This window comes from Haliotis rubra, unplaced genomic scaffold (genome assembly GCF_003918875.1).
Source record: "Haliotis rubra isolate DU_JTF1 unplaced genomic scaffold, ASM391887v1 Scf431, whole genome shotgun sequence".
Classification (NCBI taxonomy): Eukaryota; Metazoa; Mollusca; class Gastropoda; order Lepetellida; family Haliotidae; genus Haliotis; species Haliotis rubra.
Genome location: NW_025767115.1, coordinates 601,165 through 619,975, shown reverse-complemented (window position 1 = coordinate 619,975; position 18,811 = coordinate 601,165). Strand labels below are relative to the sequence as shown.

Genomic DNA, 18,811 nt, shown 5'->3' with positions numbered 1-18,811 from the left:
TGCATGTAAGGGGAATGAACTTTTAGGTAGTAGTGTATAGGTTGCACACAGGTCTCTGCACGCTTGACTCACAGGTTCCACATGAGTGACCAACACTGCGCCAACAGACAGGTTGCCCATACATGTAAGGGAATGAACTTTTAGGTAGTAGTGTATGCAGGTTGCACACAGGTCTCACACAGCTTGACTCACAGGTTCCACATGAGTGACCAACACGGCATGAGCAGGCTGCCCATACATGTAAGGGGAATGAACTTTTAGGCAGTAGTGTATAGGTTGCACACAGGTCTCACACGCTTGACTCACAGGTTCCACATGAGTGACCAACACGGTGCAGACAGGTTGCCCATACATGTAAGGGGAATGAACTTTTAGGTAGTAGTGTATAGGTTGCACACAGGTCTCACACGCTTGACTCACAGGTTCCACATGAGTGACCAACACTGCGCAGACAGGTTGCCCATACATGTAAGGGGAATGAACTTTTAGGTAGTAGTGTATAGGTTGCACACAGGTCTCACACGCTTGACTCACAGGTTCCACATGAGTGACCAACACGGTGCAGACAGGTTGCCCATGCGTGTGAGGGGAATGTACTTTTAGGCAGTAGTGTATAGGTTGCACACAGGTCTCACACGCTTGACTCACAGGTTCCACATGAGTGACCAACACGGTGCAGACAGGTTGCCCATGCGTGTGAGGGGAATGTACTTTTAGGCAGTAGTGTATAGGTTGCACACAGGTCTCACACGCTTGACTCACAGGTTCCACATGAGTGACCAACACGGTGCAGACAGGTTGCCCATGCGTGTGAGGGGAATGTACTTTTAGGCAGTAGTGTATGTGTATGGTTAATTCACCTGATCAGTCATACATCTATTTTCATCCAAAGATAGAAATATGTTCTCATGAGTCAGTGACACATCAAGGAAGACGACAGCTGCCACGGTTAACACATGATGACTGTCCAAAGTGATTCATCTGTCCATTCATTCCTGGTCACTATGGTAACAATGTGCAATCTATATTCAAAGTGTTACACTTGATATTTGGAAAATTAAAAAAATCACAAAATTAAACAAGCAAAATATTATATTTGCACACACCAATATCTGTGTCATGGTTGTACTGATAAGGATAAATGCATGCATATCGAAGCAGCAGAGAGATACAGATGGAAAATGTAAAGTTCTGATCATTAAATATATTTATTATATACCCATGTAAACTTAGGATAGTAGTACAGGGGTGCAATATGGATGACATGGTCAAATTCTGTATTGCGCCCCTGATTCCGTATTGAACCCCTGCCAATTCTACTTTCTCCAAAGCTTGGCACTTTCTGGGATTTTCCGTACCTTGAACTTTATGAAATGTTTATTGCTTGACAGATCATTATAAAAGTTGAATAGCTTGTTCATTCATTCATACAAGTTTGTATGTATTAACATATGAATAAATTTCAATAGCATGGTGTCATTATTTTCCCTATGGTAAGGGTTCTTCAAACTTGTTGTTTCTCTGCTCCAATGACATCTTTTCGTTCAATACAAAACATCCATATGCACTAGTATGAGGTTCTATATATGTATGTATTTCAATTTTCAACAGCAAAACAAGTAATCAGCTGGTATATTCACCTGAATACATATACTAAATACCACCATTATCAGACTCTGCATACCAGGCTGCAGGTTAGAATTGATCCCCAACAAACTGGACATCAACTGGAAAGCAAGCTTCTTAAGTGGATGTCAAATAACAGATAGATATGAGATTCTGAATACCAGATTGTGGGTTAGAATTGATCACCAACAACCTGGACATCAACTGGAAAGCAAGCTTCTCAAGTGGGTGTCAAATACCAGATAGATATGAGATTCTGAATACCAGATTGTGGGTTAGAATTGATCCCCAACAAACTGGACATCAACTAGAAAGCAAGCTTCTTAAGTGGATGTCAAATAACAGATAGATATCAGATTCTGAATACCAGATTGCGGGTTAGAATTGATCCCCAACAAACTGGACATCAACTTGAAAGCAAGCTTCTTAAGTTGATGTCAAATAACAGATAGATATCAGATTCTGAATACCAGATTGTGGGTTAGAATTGATCCCCAACAAACTGGATATCAACTGGAAAGCAAGCTTCTCAAGTGGGTGTCAAATAACAGATAGATATCAAATTCTGAATACCAGATTGTGGGTTAGAATTGATCACCAACAACCTGGACATCAACTAGAAAGCAAGCTTCTTAAGTGGATGTCAAATAACAGATAGATATGAGATTCTGAATATCAAATTGTGGGTTAGAATTGATCACCAACAACCTGGACATCAACTTGAAAGCAAGCTTCTTAAGTTCATGTCAAATAACAGATAGATATCAGATTCTGAATACCAGATTGTGGGTTAGAATTGATCACCAACAAACTGGACATCAACTGGAAAGCAAGCTTCTCAAGTGGGTGTCAAATAACAGATAGATATCAGATTCTGAATACCAGATTGTGGGTTAGAATTGATCCCCAACAAACTGGACATCAACTAGAAAGCAAGCTTCTTAAGTGGATGTCAAATAACAGATAGATATCAGATTCTGAATACCAGATTGCGGGTTAGAATTGATCACCAACAACCTGGATATCATCTTGAAAGCAAGCTTCTTAAGTTGATGTCAAATAACAGATAGATATCAGATTCTGAATACCAGATTGTGAGTTAGAATTGATCCCCAACAAACTGGATATCAACTGGAAAGCAAGCTTCTCAAGTGGGTGTCAAATAACAGATAGATATCAGATTCTGAATACCAGATTGTGGGTTAGAATTGATCCCCAACAACCTGGACATCAACTGGAAAGCAAGCTTCTTAAGTGGATGTCAAATAACAGATAGATATCAGATTCTGAATATCAGATTGTGGGTTAGAATTGATCACCAACAACCTGGACATCAACTTGAAAGCAAGCTTCTTAAGTGGATGTCAAATAACAGATAGATATGAGATTCTGAATACCAGGCTGCAGGTTAGAATTGATCACCAACAAACTGGACATCAACTTGAAAGCAAGCTTCTTAAGTGGTGATCAATTCTAACCCACAATCTGTTATTCAGAATCTGATATCTAACAAACTGGACATCAACTTGAAAGCAAGCTTCTTAAGTGGATGTCAAATAATAGATAGATATCAGATTCTGAATACCAGATTGCGGGTTAGAATTGATCACCAACAACCTGGACATCAACTTGAAAGCAAGCATCTTAAGTTCATGTCAAATAACAGATAAATATCAGATTCTGAATATCAGATTGCAGGTTAGAATTGATCACCAACAACCCGGACATCAACTTGAAAGCAAGCCTCTTAAGTTGATGTCAAATACCAGATAGATATCAGATTCTGAATACCAGGCTGCAGGTTAGAATTGATCCCCAACAAACTGGACATCAACTGGAAAGCAAGCTTCTTAAGTGGATGTCAAATAACAGATAGACATCAGATTCTGAATACCAGATTGCGGGTTAGAATTGATCCCCAACAAACTGGACATCAACTTGAAAGCAAGCTTCTCAAGTGGGTGTCAAATAACAGATAGATATCAGATTCTGAATACCAGATTGTGGGTTAGAATTGATCCCCAACAAACTGGACATCAACTAGAAAGCAAGCTTCTTAAGTGGATGTCAAATAACAGATAGATATCAGATTCTGAATACCAGATTGTGGGTTAGAATTGATCACCAACAAACTGGACATCAACTGGAAAGCAAGCTTCTCAAGTGGGTGTCAAATAACAGATAGATATCAAATTCTGAATACCAGATTGTGGGTTAGAATTGATCCCCAACAACCTGGACATCAACTGGAAAGCAAGCTTCTTAAGTGGATGTCAAATAACAGATAGATATCAGATTCTGAATACCAGATTGTGGGTTAGAATTGATCACCAACAAACTGGACATCAACTGGAAAGCAAGCTTCTCAAGTGGGTGTCAAATAACAGATAGATATCAAATTCTGAATACCAGATTGTGGGTTAGAATTGATCCCCAACAACCTGGACATCAACTGGAAAGCAAGCTTCTTAAGTGGATGTCAAATAACAGATAGATATCAGATTCTGAATACCAGATTGCGGGTTAGAATTGATCACCAACAACCTGGACATCAACTTGAAAGCAAGCTTCTTAAGTTCATGTCAAATAACAGATAAATATCAGATTCTGAATATCAGATTGCGGGTTAGAATTGATCACCAACAACCTGGACATCAACTTGAAAGCAAGCTTCTTAAGTTGATGTCAAATAACAAATAGATATCAGATTCTGAATACCAGATTGTGGGTTAGAATTGATCACCAACAAACTGGACATCAACTTGAAAGCAAGCTTCTCAAGTGGATGTCAAATACCAGATAGATATGAGATTCTGAATACCAGATTGTGGGTTAGAATTGATCCCCAACAAACTGGACATCAACATGAAAGCAAGCTTCTCCAAGGTGATACCGAATACCAGATACCAGATTGCGAGCTAGAATTGGTCCCCAACAACCTGGACATCAATATGAAAGCAAGTTCTCCAAGGTGATACCGAATACCAGATACCAGATTGTGAGCCAGAATTGGTCCCCAACAACCTGGACATCAACATGAAAGCAAGTCCTCCAAGGTGATACCGAATACCAGATACCAGATTGCGAGCTAGAATTGGTCCCCTACAACCTAGAGATCAACATGAAAGCAAGTCCTCCAAGGTGATACCGAATACCAGATACCAGATTGCGGGCTAGAATTGATCCAAAAAAAACCTAGACATCAACATGAAAGCAAGTTCTCCAAGGTGATACCGAATACCAGATACCAGATTCCGAGCTAGAATTGGTCCCCAACTACCTGGACATCAACATGAAAGCAAGTCCTCCAAGGTGATACCGAATACCAGATACCAGATTACGAGCTAGAATTGGTCCCCTACAACCTGGACATCAACATGAAAGCAAGTTCTCCAAGGTGATACCGAATTCCAAATACCAGATTGCGAGCTAGAATTGGTCCCCTACAACCTGGACATCAACATGAAAGCAAGTTCTCCAAGGTGATACCAAATACCAGATACCAGATACCAGATTGCGAGCTAGAATTGGTCCCCAACAACCTGGACATCAACATGAAAGCAAGTTCTCCAAGGTGATACGAATACCAGATACCAGATTCGAGGCTAGGGTGGTCCCCAACTACCTGGACATCAACATGAAAGCAAGTCCTCCAAGGTGATACCGAATACCAGATACCAGATTGCGAGCTAGAATTGGTCCCCTACAACCTAGAGATCAACATGAAAGCAAGTTCTCCAAGGTGATACCGAATACCAGATACCAGATTGCGAGCTAGAATTGATCCCCAACAACCTGGACATCAACATGAAAGCAAGTTCTCCAAGGTGATACCGAATACCAGATACCAGATTGCGAGCTAGAATTGGTCCCCAACAACCTGGACATCAACATGAAAGCAAGTTCTCCAAGGTGATACCAAATACCAGATACCAGATTGCGAGCTAGAATTGGTCCCCAACAACCTGGACATCAACATGAAAGCAAGTTCCCCAAGGTGATACCGAATACCAGATACCAGATTGCGAGCTAGAATTGGTCCCCAACAACCTGGACATCAACATGAAAGCAAGTTCTCCAAGGTTATACCAAATACCAGATACCAGATTGCGAGCTGGACGTATGACGTCATAATGAGTTGCAGTTATGATGTCACAATGCTAATACCTCTGTCACAATGGTATTAGACCTTGCTTGACTCGTGGAAAGCTGAAAGTCACTACACTTCGTAGGCAGTTTTTATCAGTTTATGTTGGAGAGTAATAAACAGAATACTAAACTCGCTTTCGTGAAATACCATTTTTATTAAACTCGTGAAAGATTTAGCATCAAACTTGCTTTTGCTCGTTTGATACCAAATCATTAACTCATTTAATAAAAATGGTATTACACGGAAGGTCGTTTAGTATCCTCTATTAACAAAGTAGGGATATTCAATAAAAAGTTGTCACAACTATAATTGTTAGTTCAAGTCTTCATGAAGATGAATAGTTTAACAGTGTAACAGGGACATCTGAGTGAGAGTTGTGGAATGTCAGATGACCCTAGATTTTGTCAGCCGACTGACCAAGGCACTGTCAATCACATCATTTATCATGAATAGTCAAAATCATTGATATAACCTCAATCTACAGCTGCCTTTAATCTCAAGATAATACCAGATTCAGCAGGTCATACTCCTAATAAATAATGTCCAGTGTCAACTTTAATTGGTTCTATTCATTCCATTCCTCCTGCAGTCCAGTGCCAAGTATGTCGAAGGTTACAGGTCAGTGGTTGTTGACAGTGACATATGTTTTATGGAAGTCTGGACTGAAGTGCTGGCCATGGTAAGGTGGTTACGTTTTCCTGTTACAGGTACTCAGAAACAATTAACAAGCCCTGTGTTCTCTGAAACAACCTGGAACACAAAACGTCATCACTGTCAGTGCAAAAAAGGCACCATGTTGCCATAGCAGTACTGCCCAGTAACACATCCGTGAATGTAAAAGTGTTCTGCCAGTCACAGTTATGTTTGCCCAGTGACGACTGGTCCAGTGTTGCTGCACTTGACCCTACCAACGTCTTGGAGAGATGTGTGGGTCCATCACATCCTGGTCATCAGGAATACAGTTTCCATCTGTGTTGCCGACTACACCCATCCACTCACTCAAACACCTGGACCTATGTGAAGCTCATATCCAATTTGAGAGGCACTTTGACTACAGTATCTCAACAATCATTCTGATGAAACGGTCTTATGTGCCAGCTGTCGCCCTTCCACCAGAACAACATCTGTCATCAATGTTCTTGGTCTCTTAGTATCGTGGGGGCGGTGGGGTAGCCTAGTGGTTAAAGCGTTGGCTTGTCACGCTGAAGACCCGGGTTCGATTCCCCACATGGGCACAATGTGTGAAGCCCATTTCTGGTGTCCCCCGCCGTGATATTGCTAGTATATTGCTAAAAGTGGCGTAAAACTAAACTCAGGCAGTCAGTCAGTCTTAGTATCGTGAGTGTAATTTGCTTATTAAAATGAAATATTAAGAGCTCATCCCACAAAGCTTCCAAAACTTCCAACATACAATTACATCGAGCCGTGACCTGAAGCGACAGAAGCTTTATGGGGACAGAAGCTTCAGGTCCTAAAACGTTTAATTGAGTTTAAAACAATATCAGAACAACCTGCAGTCTGGTTTTTATCACAGCCAGACAATGACACGATATTGCAATAAGAATATCACACTCTCCATGTCCACACGCAAATCATGAAAAACATGAAATTCACAACAAATTGTGAAAGGAATAATTATTTTCTAAATCTATACACAATCATACCTTTGGTTCCCAAATATGGTTCCCACATAATGTCACCCCAAACTGAAATAACCCCTTTCTGTTTTTAACTTGGTTACATGTAAGTATGACTGAAAAGGATACGAAAACATAACGATTGTTTTGTTTTCAGCAGAAGTGATAAAAAATCTCATGTCAAGTAATTCTGAAACAGAGCTGGACAAAAATAATGATAATCTAAAGTAATCGTGTTTCTGTTATCAAGGATTTTGTCAGCTTGTCTCGAAAAACCATCTAAAACTTGTGAAAATTTGTTTCATATAAAACAGAAGTAGAAATGAATCATAGCAAACATACAAAAAATAGAATACATAGATTTAAGAATCTGCTGTGACATTTAAGAGGATTCTGAATTTTTGAGAGTCAGCTTGTTTCTAAATGTTGAATTTGGATGCAGTGTCCTGTTAGATACAAATTTGAAACTGATTGAAATATGAATATCATCACATAAAAACATGAGTATCATCAACTCCAAATTTTTCACTTGCTAAGTATCGGTACATATCTATCCTAAGGGACAATGAGTCTCACCTTCAGCAAAACGAGAGTCTGAACATAAAACGCCTTCATTAAACATGTTTGTGTAAACAAGTCTAGTATAACATGTTCAGCATCACAATAACAATGTAGCAAGATCCAAGGACTCGTCTAGCGTCTGGTATGAAGCAATTACATGACAGGTGTAACATAGCTCCCAACACATGATATTAGATATAATGGTAAACGATGTCGCTATTCTCGAAACGTTCGTAGCCCTAAGAACTTCATAAGCCCATTCTTAACACATAGGCTACGATCAAAGTTAAGAATTCTTAGGGCTACGAAAGTTTTGAGAATAAGGGCCCTGATGATTAGACTGGAGTTAAATCAAGTTGTAACATGAAGAGGAACACTTTTTTATGGATAGACAACCTCTTTGTTGCAGTATATGCTTCTAAATGCCACTTAAGGAAGCAAGTTGTAACAGACAAAATAAAATAATGTGGATCAAGAGGGTTGATTTAGTTTTGAGCTAGTCAGCTTCATAGGGATCTGAAGCTATTTTAGTTTTAGTTAAGCTATCCTGTTGTTGAAAATTTTGCAATAGTGGGGGAAAAAATAACATAAAAAGCTTTTACTCCAATCCTGAACTCATCTGTGTGGATATCTCACAACTCTTTCACAAGACATGGAGTCAGATGAACGGTAAGCACCGTACTTAGGTATGACTTAGTGATGCATTTAGACCAATGTATCTGACTTCTGAGTTTGAAAACAAATTAAAATGAGCATTTCTGAATGTAAACAATAAAGGCTGGGACACTGTGTGTAAGATATGAGTACAATTTTTAATGGAATGACTGACGTTGTCTACTTCATGCAAGAGTGAGTGAGTATGGTTTTACAATGCTTTTAGCAATATTCCAGCAATATCATGGCGGGGGACACCAGAAATGGGCTTCACACATTGTACCAATTTGCAGAATCGAACATGGGCCTTTGGCATGACAAGCGAACGCTTTAACCACAAGGCTACCCCACCACCCCACTTCATGCAAGAACACCCAGCTTTGGAAAAAAACACTTGAACATTGTAACCTCTAACACAGTAGCAATGGCATCATTGCGATGTGGACTCCGACCTGTCAAATATTGACAGATTTGTGATTGAATTCCATCCCTGAGGGACTATCTCAGAGTTTTAAATAATGTTTAATTCCTGCATATTTTACTCAACAATTTGGAAACCACTCCCAATATATTTCATACATATTTCTTGTGATCTGGAGATAAAAACACACATCTGATAGGCTATGTGGCTCTATACCTGGCAGATTTTAGGAAACATTCAGACTGTTCAATAAATGTAGTTTTCCCAGAAATTATTGAGAAAATCTTTGCTTCCTAACACTGATAATAGAATTTATATATAGGTGTTACATTATGTAGTAAGGTACTTAAAATGGGAGGCAACTCTTGTAGGCTTAAGAATGAACCTCACTACATCAAGCGTTATCTCCCCTGGTGTAGCAGACGGCTTCCTTTGTTGACATGGCACATTCGATGGCAGAAGAGAAAGGAAAGCTGGTTCAGGTGATTTTGAAAGGGGTGTGACTAATGCAAAAGAGTTACCTGGTAGACATGACATTCCTCTGTCTACAGTATACAGAACTTTGAAGAATATTCAGTCAGGAGTTGGGATTGAGCACAAGAAAGGGGCAGGGAGGCCAAGGAAGTTCAGTGCTATGGATCTCCAGCGATTCAGATTGTGAGAGGGGAAAATTGAAAAGCAGTGAGAATATCAGAAATGGTATGATTAATAGAGCTAGTCATCAGGTATGTAATGAATTCCTCAGACAAAACTTGCAAAGACTTAACTTGGTGAAAAAGTGCGGAATTCCCTCACTACTGATGAAAGATGCACAAAAAGAAAGGCATTTAAACCGGTGATAGGGCTCAAAAAGATCAAGACTGGGATAATGTTTTCTTTTCTGATGAAAGTTCTGTCTGGCTTTTCCCAAAAAATTTGATCAGCAGTTTACCTAGGCGCATTCAGTTGTGTATTGCAGGGCAAGGAGGTCTCACAAAGTACTGGAAAGAGTGAGTGAGTGAGTTTGCTTTTACGCTGCTTTTAGCAATATTCCAGCAATATCGTGGCAGGGGACACCAGAAATGGGCTTTACACACTACCCATGTGGGGAATCGAACGCGGGTCTTCGGCGTGGCGAGTAAACACTTTAACCACTAGGCTACCCCACCGCCCTACTGGAAAGACACTAATACTGTAAGACAATCGTATGTCAACATATTCGTTTAAGTAAAGCGTTCATAGTTTACATACGTGTATTAGATATTTGCCAAAACAACCATCTCAATAATTTCTGTGAATACTATAAAATAGATAAAGAATAAAAAGGATTTAATTTTGATTGATAGATTTACCTAAGTATCTGTTTGACACATCTCTATAATCATCTTCCATTTACTGGCCAAATGAACAATGATGAATTAGGAAATCTCTTCCCACATGTCTATACTGTCTACCATTTTGACATTATGTATCTGATGTTTTGTTTGTATTTTGTTTAATGCCGCACTCAGCAATATTCCAGCTATATGGTGGCTGTCTGTAAATAATCAAGTGTGGACCAGAGTGTGGGACATTTTGGTCAATGATCTGAATGACCAGTCGATGGAAAACCAATTCTGGTATTGCTAACAAATGTTACAAAGTTACTGCTTCAGTACTGGGTGAGTCCAGTTCCTGAACCGTGAAGATATGGGTCACAACACAAAGTTAATGCAATTGAAATGGGTTGCTCAATGTTTGCACTTGTGATCAAAGAAATATAATTTTTAGCCAACATGAGTCATTACAGGTGATTGCTAGTCTGTTGACAAACACTTTGTTGCAGTGCTGGGCCTTGACTAACAACTAGTCTCTGAAATAAACATATTTTACAGAAAAAAAGTTCAAAGTAAAAAAATAAAAAATAATGAAAAGGAGCCCTGACACTTTCTTCACTTTCAGAAACTGGAAATCTAGACTTGCCACATTTTCTAGACTTGCGTGGGCTTTCTTGGATATATTTGCTTCAGGGTCTGTATGACACGCTATGCTGGGACTCCTTTCACAAAGCGCTAAGGTGATTGTAAGTCACTAAGGTAACCTTAGAGCAATGTTAAATACTGGGAGTTAAGCTTCATGAAAAGAGCCCCTGTACTGTAGATGGTACACCAGTCACCACCGGTAATAATATCAGGGATGAGAATGACGTCTTGAGAAACACTCTGAAAACTAGCCGAAGCTCCTGATATTAAGGCATTTTAGACCTTTAAAACTGGCACAGAAATGACAATATCAGGAACACACCAACCATTAAAAAACTTTAAATCTGCTGAAAATTACCCTTGGCCTTATGAAATTCTCGGAATTCTGCGGATCCGCACAAAATTCTCATCCCTGTAATATACTGTTCAATTCAAACCACTTCCCACACCCCTTTTTTAATTTTAGTATGAATTCATATGACAGAAACTAATTTAAAAATTTCCATTTAAAATTATCAAATTTATCATGACTCATTATCCAAGAGTAGAGAGAGCTCTCAGTTATATCTTTAAAAGTCAACTACTTTTCAAACCAATTCACTTTAAAGCACTTAAATCACAACTGGCTGTCTTCATTATGTTTTAAGACCTGATGGCAAGGTAACTCATAATGCTCGTGGGGTGGTGGGGTAGCCTAGTGGTTAAAGCGTGCGCTCGTCATGCAGAAGTCACGGTTCAATTCCCCACATGGGTACTATGTGTGAAGCCCATTTCTGGTGTCTCCAGCTGTGGTTTTGCTGGAATATTGCTAGGGTTGGGTATTGCCAAAATTTTCATATTGCGATATATTGTGATATGTGCTGTGTGTGTAACACAAGGTTTAAGGTAATGAAATTATTGTTTCCTTTCTTTTGAAACATTGCCAATGGCCACTGTCAGAACTCAGATGTGATTTTACAAGAGATCAATTGAAAATGTTTCCAAACTGAAGAGTTCGCTCTAAAGTTTGGAACTCAAGAAAGCGTCTGCTGCAGCGTCCGCCATACCAGTTGGTTTATCCCTACAACGAGTGCTGATACCAGTCTATTTTTTAGTTATATGGTTTAAAAGTCACACAAATGCAATTATATGACAAAAAAACATTCTCAAAACTACTAATGTATAATGATATGAAGGAAATACAAATGTTTTTAGCATTTTTGACTACATCACTAAAATTACCGATCATGGTCACAGAAATTGCCGATCGGATCGGGTGAACCGGTTCGCGAAAAGTGTACCGCAATATATCATATTTTGAAGTTCGAATTGCAATATACCGGTTAACCAGTTTTATCGCCCTTCCTTAAATATTGCTAAAGTGGTGTAAAACTAAACTCACTCACCATAGGCGGATCAAGAAATTTTCAAATCGGGGGGTTCAGGGGTTTGAACCTCCTGAACCCCCCACCCACCCAAAACCAACCCCTTTAGTCATTTTCAAAAGGATCTGCCACTGCTCGCTCACTCATAATGCTCCTTGATTTCAGTAACAAGTATGATTTCTTAACTAGATGTCATCACAAAAGTCGTAAAGTTACTTTTCAGTGCAACAGAGTTATAAATTAATGTATTTGTCTTATTGAACCAAACTTCGATGTAAACACATATGGCCTCTGGGTATATAACCTACACTGTCTCACTGTAAATTGAGCTCTTGCATGTACTTGGGCCTGATGAATCCTTGATTAACTGAAATGATTTCATATCTGCAAATAACTTGTTTATACGACGGTGTATTGCAGATATGGAACGTGGATACACCGTGTAACACATCAATGCCAGGGGTGAATTGATGCCCTCTTATGTAACAAGAGATCCTTGTTTATTTCTACAAACAAAGCTAATCACTGATGACCTTTATCAAATGTATGGTTTGAGGCACATTCAGAAAAATTTTTACGGTCTGGGAAGTTTGTGATAGGGTCGGTCATGACCGTAAACACACATATATTTTTAATTTCTTTTGCCTCATGGTAATACTTTAAGCAGAAAACAAAAAACGCATTTGGTTTTTCAAGGCATTTGACGTCAAGGAAGCACAAATTGATCTCAGCGTGGGTATCAAGAAGTATGTATATTACACTTATTTCACAAGTAAGATATTATCAAATCCTATGCAACTTCTGGAAAAGTAATCAACTTCTGCATTTTTCCAACCCAAAAAGGTAATTGACATGGGGACATGTTGCATTTGTTCCTTTTCCTTTTTTCCTTTTATTTATTAAACAATGTGCAATGTTGGCGTTACCAAGCCATCAAGGTTGAAGCAAAAAGCTGTGATCAGTTACAATAGAACAGTTGTTAAAGAATATTGTTTGGAATGAAAATTTAAATGAAATGTTAGCGAATCAAAAATTTTTTTTTTTTATCTTGAATAGCCAGAAAAAGAAAGTCAGATTTGCTGATATTCTTATAGATAGCATTAACAATTATGTCTGTCTCAAAATTTGTTTCTACAAAATACACAAACAATTTTTGTTGTTGGTATGAAACACTTATGAAATCAAGGTCTTAAGGTGATGCACTGAGGTTGCTTTCTAAAGTGAAGACATATTTCCTGTACACTTTAGGCTTTTGATATTAGAATACCACACATATGTGAGGCTTTGGGGAGTAAAAATACCCATATAATAGATAAAGTAAACAAAATGTTCATCACGTATGCATTCAGAGCTACAGATAAGTTTTTGAGTCATTGAGTTAAGTACTCGCTTGTGTTCATGTCAATTGGGTATCCTAATTTTCCTTTGAGTAACCAAATAAATTGTACTCACCTCACTCAAATTCAATTGGGTATTTTGCCATTTTCCATTAATTTTTAAAATATAATGAAGTTTAAATGTTAGTGTTTGTTATTTATATTTGATCTGTAATATGAAAAACGGTAAGAAAGACTGCAAGTTGTCAAGTTCATGTCCTGAAATAGAACCTCCCAATATACCTCAGTTATTTTATCTATCCACTGTTACGCAAGCTAAGATTTGACATTTTTGTATGTACGCATGTAAGATCACATATACTGAGTATTTACAAAAATTCAAGCGTACTTGTACGCAATACACTTAATAGGAATTGAGTTTTCACATAAATATTTGCGTAATTTACGCAGATACACAGCTTATCTGTACCTCTGTGCGTTTGAATTACATAAAAGCGTGCCTGCTGATGTCCTGCATGATGAAAGGGGGAAGCTTTCTTTGGACATAATGATCAATAAAAAAGTTTGATCATCCAAATTCGAAATAAAATTTTGGTTGTTGGTACACAATTTTTGGGACCAATATATTAGGTACTTTCCCTGCCTACTCTAAAGGTTGCAAGTTTCATCTAACAGGAAAGTAAGTGGCATTTGTTGTTTCACTTTTTATAATTCGAGACATTTCCTTTTAAGGTATGCATTATAAGTTAAAATGCAAATCAAAATCTCCAATCGAAATACATTCTACTGCGATATTGATTGGTGCAGACAGACTGCAAACAGAATATCCTCGGTACAGAGGGACTGAAAACAGAACACCCTTGGGACAGATGGACTTAAAACAGAAAATCCTTGGGACAGATGGACTGCAAACAGAATATCCTTGGGACAGATGGACTGCAAACACAATGTCATTGGGACAGATGGACTGCAAACAAAATATCCCTGGGGCAGATGGACTGCAAACAAAATATCCTTGGGATAGATGGACTGCAATTAGAATACCCTTGGGATAGATGGACTGCAATCAGAATACCCTTGGGATAGATGGACTGCAATTAGAATACCCTTGGGAGAGATAGACTACAGACAGAATATCCTTGGAACAGAGGGACTGCAATTAGAACACCCTTGGGACAGATGGAAAGCAATTAGAATACCCTTGGGATAGATGGACTGCAATTAGAATACAATTGGGACAGATGGACAGCAATTAGAATACCCTTGGGATAGATGGACTGCAATTAGAATACCCTTGGGATAGATGGACTGCAATTAGAATACCCTTGGGATAGATGGACTGCAATTAGAATACCCTTGGGACAGATGGACTGCAGACAGAATATCCTTGGGACAGATGGACTGCAATTAGAATACCCTTGGGACAGATGGACTGCAATTAGAATATCCTTGGGGACAGCAGATGGACTGCACTTAGAAATTAGAATACTGCAATCAGAATAGATTTGGGACAGATAGACTGCAGACAGAATATCCTTGGGATAGATGGACTGCAAACAGAATATCCTTGGGATAGATGGACTGCAATTAGAATACCCTTGGGATAGATGGACTGCAGACAGAATACCCTTGGGACAGATGGACTCCAGACAGAATATCCTTGGGACAGATGGACTGCAATTAGAATACCCAAGGGACAAATGGACTGCAATTAGAATACCCTTGGGACAGATGGACTGCAATTAGAATACCCTTGGGATAGATGGACTGCAATTAGAATACCCTTGGGACAGATGGACTGCAATTAGAATACCCTTGGGATAGATGGACTGCAGACATAATACCCTTGGGACAGATGGACTGCAGACAGAATATCCTTGGGACAGATGGACTGCAATTAGAATACCCAAGGGACAGATGGACTGCAATTAGAATATCCTTGGGACAGATGGACTCCAGACAGAATATACTTGGGACACATGGACTGCAATTAGAATACCCTTGGGACAGATGGACAGCAATTAGAATATCCTTGGGACAGATGGACAGCAATTAGAATACCCTTGGGACAGATAGACTGCAAACAAAATATCCTTGGGACAGAGGGACTGCAATTAGAATACCCTTGGGACAGATGGACTGCAGACAGAATATCCGTGGGACAGATGGACTGCAATTAGAATACCCTTGGGACAGATGGACTGCAGACAGAATACCCGTGGGGACAGATGGACTGCAATTAGAATATCCTTGGGACAGATGGACTGCAAACAGAATATCATTGGGACAGATGGACTGCAGACAGAATATCCTGTGGGACAGATGGACTGCAATTAGAATACCCTTGGGATAGATGGACTGCAGATTAGAATACCCTTGGGACAGATGGACTGCAAACAGAATATCCAAGGGACAGATGGACTGCAATTAGAATACCCAAGGACAGATGGACTGCAATTAGAATATCCTTGGGACAAATGGACTGCAGACAGAATATCCTTGGGACAGATGGACTGCAATTAGAATATCCTTGGGACAGATGGACTGCAATTAGAATATCCTTGGGACAGATGGACTGCAATTAGAATATCCTTGGGAAAATGGACTGGACTATCCATGGGACAGATGGACTGCAATTAGAATACCCTTGGGACAGATGGACTGCAGACAGAATATCCTTGGGACAGATGGACTGCAATTAGAATACCCTTGGGACAGATGGACTGCAATTAGAATATCCTTGGGACAGATGGACTGCAATTAGAATATCCTTTGGGGACTGCAATTAGAATATATCCTGGACAGCAATTAGAATATCCTTGGGACAGATGGACTGCAAACAAAATATCCATGGGGCAGATGGACTGCAATAAGAATACCCTTGGGACAGATGGACTCCAGACAGAATACCCTTGGAATAGATGGACTGCAATTAGAAAATCAATTGGGACAGATGGACTGCAAACAGAATATCCGTTGGGACAGATGGACTGCAATTAGAATACCCAAGGGACAGATGGACTGCAATTAGAATATCCTTGGGACAGATGGACTGCAAACAGAATATCATGGGGACAGATGGACTGCAAACAAAATATCCCTTGGGACAGATGGACTGCAAACAAAATATCCATGGGGCAGATGGCCTGCAATTAGAATGCCCTTGGGACAGATGGACTGCACACAGAATATCCTTGGGACAGATGGACTGCTATTTGAATACCCAAGATGGGACAGATGGACTGCAATTAGAATATCCTTGGGACAAATGGACTGCAAACAGAATATCCTTGGGACAGATGGACTGCAAACAGAATATCCTTGGGACAGATGGACTGCAAACAGAATATCCTTGGGACAGATGGACTGCAAACAGAATACCCTTGGGACACATGGACTGCAATTAGAATACCCTTGGGACAGATGGACTGCAATTAGAATATCCTTGGGACAGATGGACTGCAAACAAAATATCCTTGGGACAGATGGACTGCAAACAGAATATCCTTGGGACAGATGGACTGCAATTAGAATACCCTTGGGACAGATGGACTGCAGACAGAATATCCTTGGGACAGATGGACTGCTCAGAATATCCTTGGGACTGCAATAGAATACCCTTGGGACAGATGGACTGCAATTAGAATACCCTTGGGATAGATGGACTGCAATTAGAATACCCTTGGGACAGATGGACTGCAGACAGAACATCTGTGGGACAGATGGACTGCAATTAGAATACCCTTGGGACAGATGGACTGCAATTAGAATATCCTTCGGACACATGGACTGCAATTAGAATACCCTTGGGGCAGAGGGACGGCAATTAGAATATCCTTGGGACAGATGGACTGAAACTTGAATACCCTTGGGACAGATGACTGTATATACAATATCCCCTGGGAGGTTTTTTCTATGAAAATAATGTCCTGTAAAACAAACCAGAGGTTCAAAGAACTATATCAGTGTGCATTTGAAAATCACTAATTCTGATACAGGGATATCGTTGACATATGTTGCAGATGTGCTGAATTTTGGTCTTGGAAAAGGTCCTGACCCCAGAATGATATTGGTGGCACACCTACCTGACATTTGCATCCATGACTCTGTCATACTGCTCAAGGGATGTGTTCTCAATGCTACCCAGCTCTATGATACCTGCACAGTTCACCTGTAAAGACAACCCTTGCATCATGTACACAGTGTTACAGACATTTTCCATGTGCTTCAGAAAGTTTATAAAGTGATCAGTAATGTTCTGTGAAACTTTGTTATGGTGAAAGAAAACTAATTTGTATGTGGATTGATACTATATAGGAGATGAAATATGAACATCAGAACAGGGTCAGAACAGTATTTGAGCAGTGTCAGAACAGTATTTGAACAGTGTCAGAACAGTATTTGAACAGTGTCAGAACAGTATTTGAACAGTGTCAGAACAGTATTTGAACAGTGTCAGAACAGTATTTGAACAGTGTCAGAACAGTATTTGAACAGGGTCAGAACAGTATTTGAACAGTGTCAGAACAGTATTTGAACAGGGTCAGAACAGCATTTGAACAGGGTCAGAACAGTATTTGAACAGGGTCAGAACAGTATTTGAACAGTGTCAGAACAGTATTTGAAACAGGGTCAGAACAGTATTTAAACAGTGTCAGAACAGCATTTGAACAGGGTCAGAACAGCATTTGAACAGGGTCAGAACAGCATTTGAACAGTGTCAGAACAGTATTTGAACAGTGTCAGAACAGTATTTGAACAGGGTCAGAACAGTATTTGAACAGTGTCAGAACAGTATTTGAACAGTGTCAGAACAGCATTTGAACAGTGTCAGAACAGTATTTGAACAGGGTCAGAACAGCATTTGAACAGTGTCAGAACAGTATTTGAACAGTGTCAGAACAGTATTTGAACAGTATCAGAACAGTATTTGAACAGTGTCAGAACAGTATTTGAACAGTGTCAGAACAGTATTTGAACAGTGTCAGAACAGTATTTGAACAGTGTCAGAACAGTATTTGAACAGTGTCAGAACAGTATTTGAACAGTGTCAGAACAGTATTTGAACAGTGTCAGAACAGTATTTGAACAGTGTCAGAACAGTATTTGAACAGGGTCAGA

The 18,811-nt window shown here is 39.5% G+C and overlaps 1 protein-coding gene across 3 annotated transcripts in view; it reads right to left on the bottom strand.

Moving 5' to 3' along the window:
• The window catches only part of LOC124289073 (3-oxoacyl-[acyl-carrier-protein] reductase FabG-like), a 73,855-nt gene that overhangs the window by 36,981 nt on the left and 18,063 nt on the right, over positions 1 to 18,811 (bottom strand). For all 3 annotated transcript variants that reach the window (XR_006901583.1, XM_046725672.1, XM_046725673.1), the window contains exon 4: positions 17,776 to 17,861. Coding sequence is in view for 2 of the 3 variants with exons in the window: in XM_046725672.1 (XP_046581628.1) it covers positions 17,776 to 17,861 (86 nt within the window). In the remaining variant the exon portion in view is untranslated. The remainder of the gene's footprint in view (positions 1 to 17,775; positions 17,862 to 18,811) is intronic.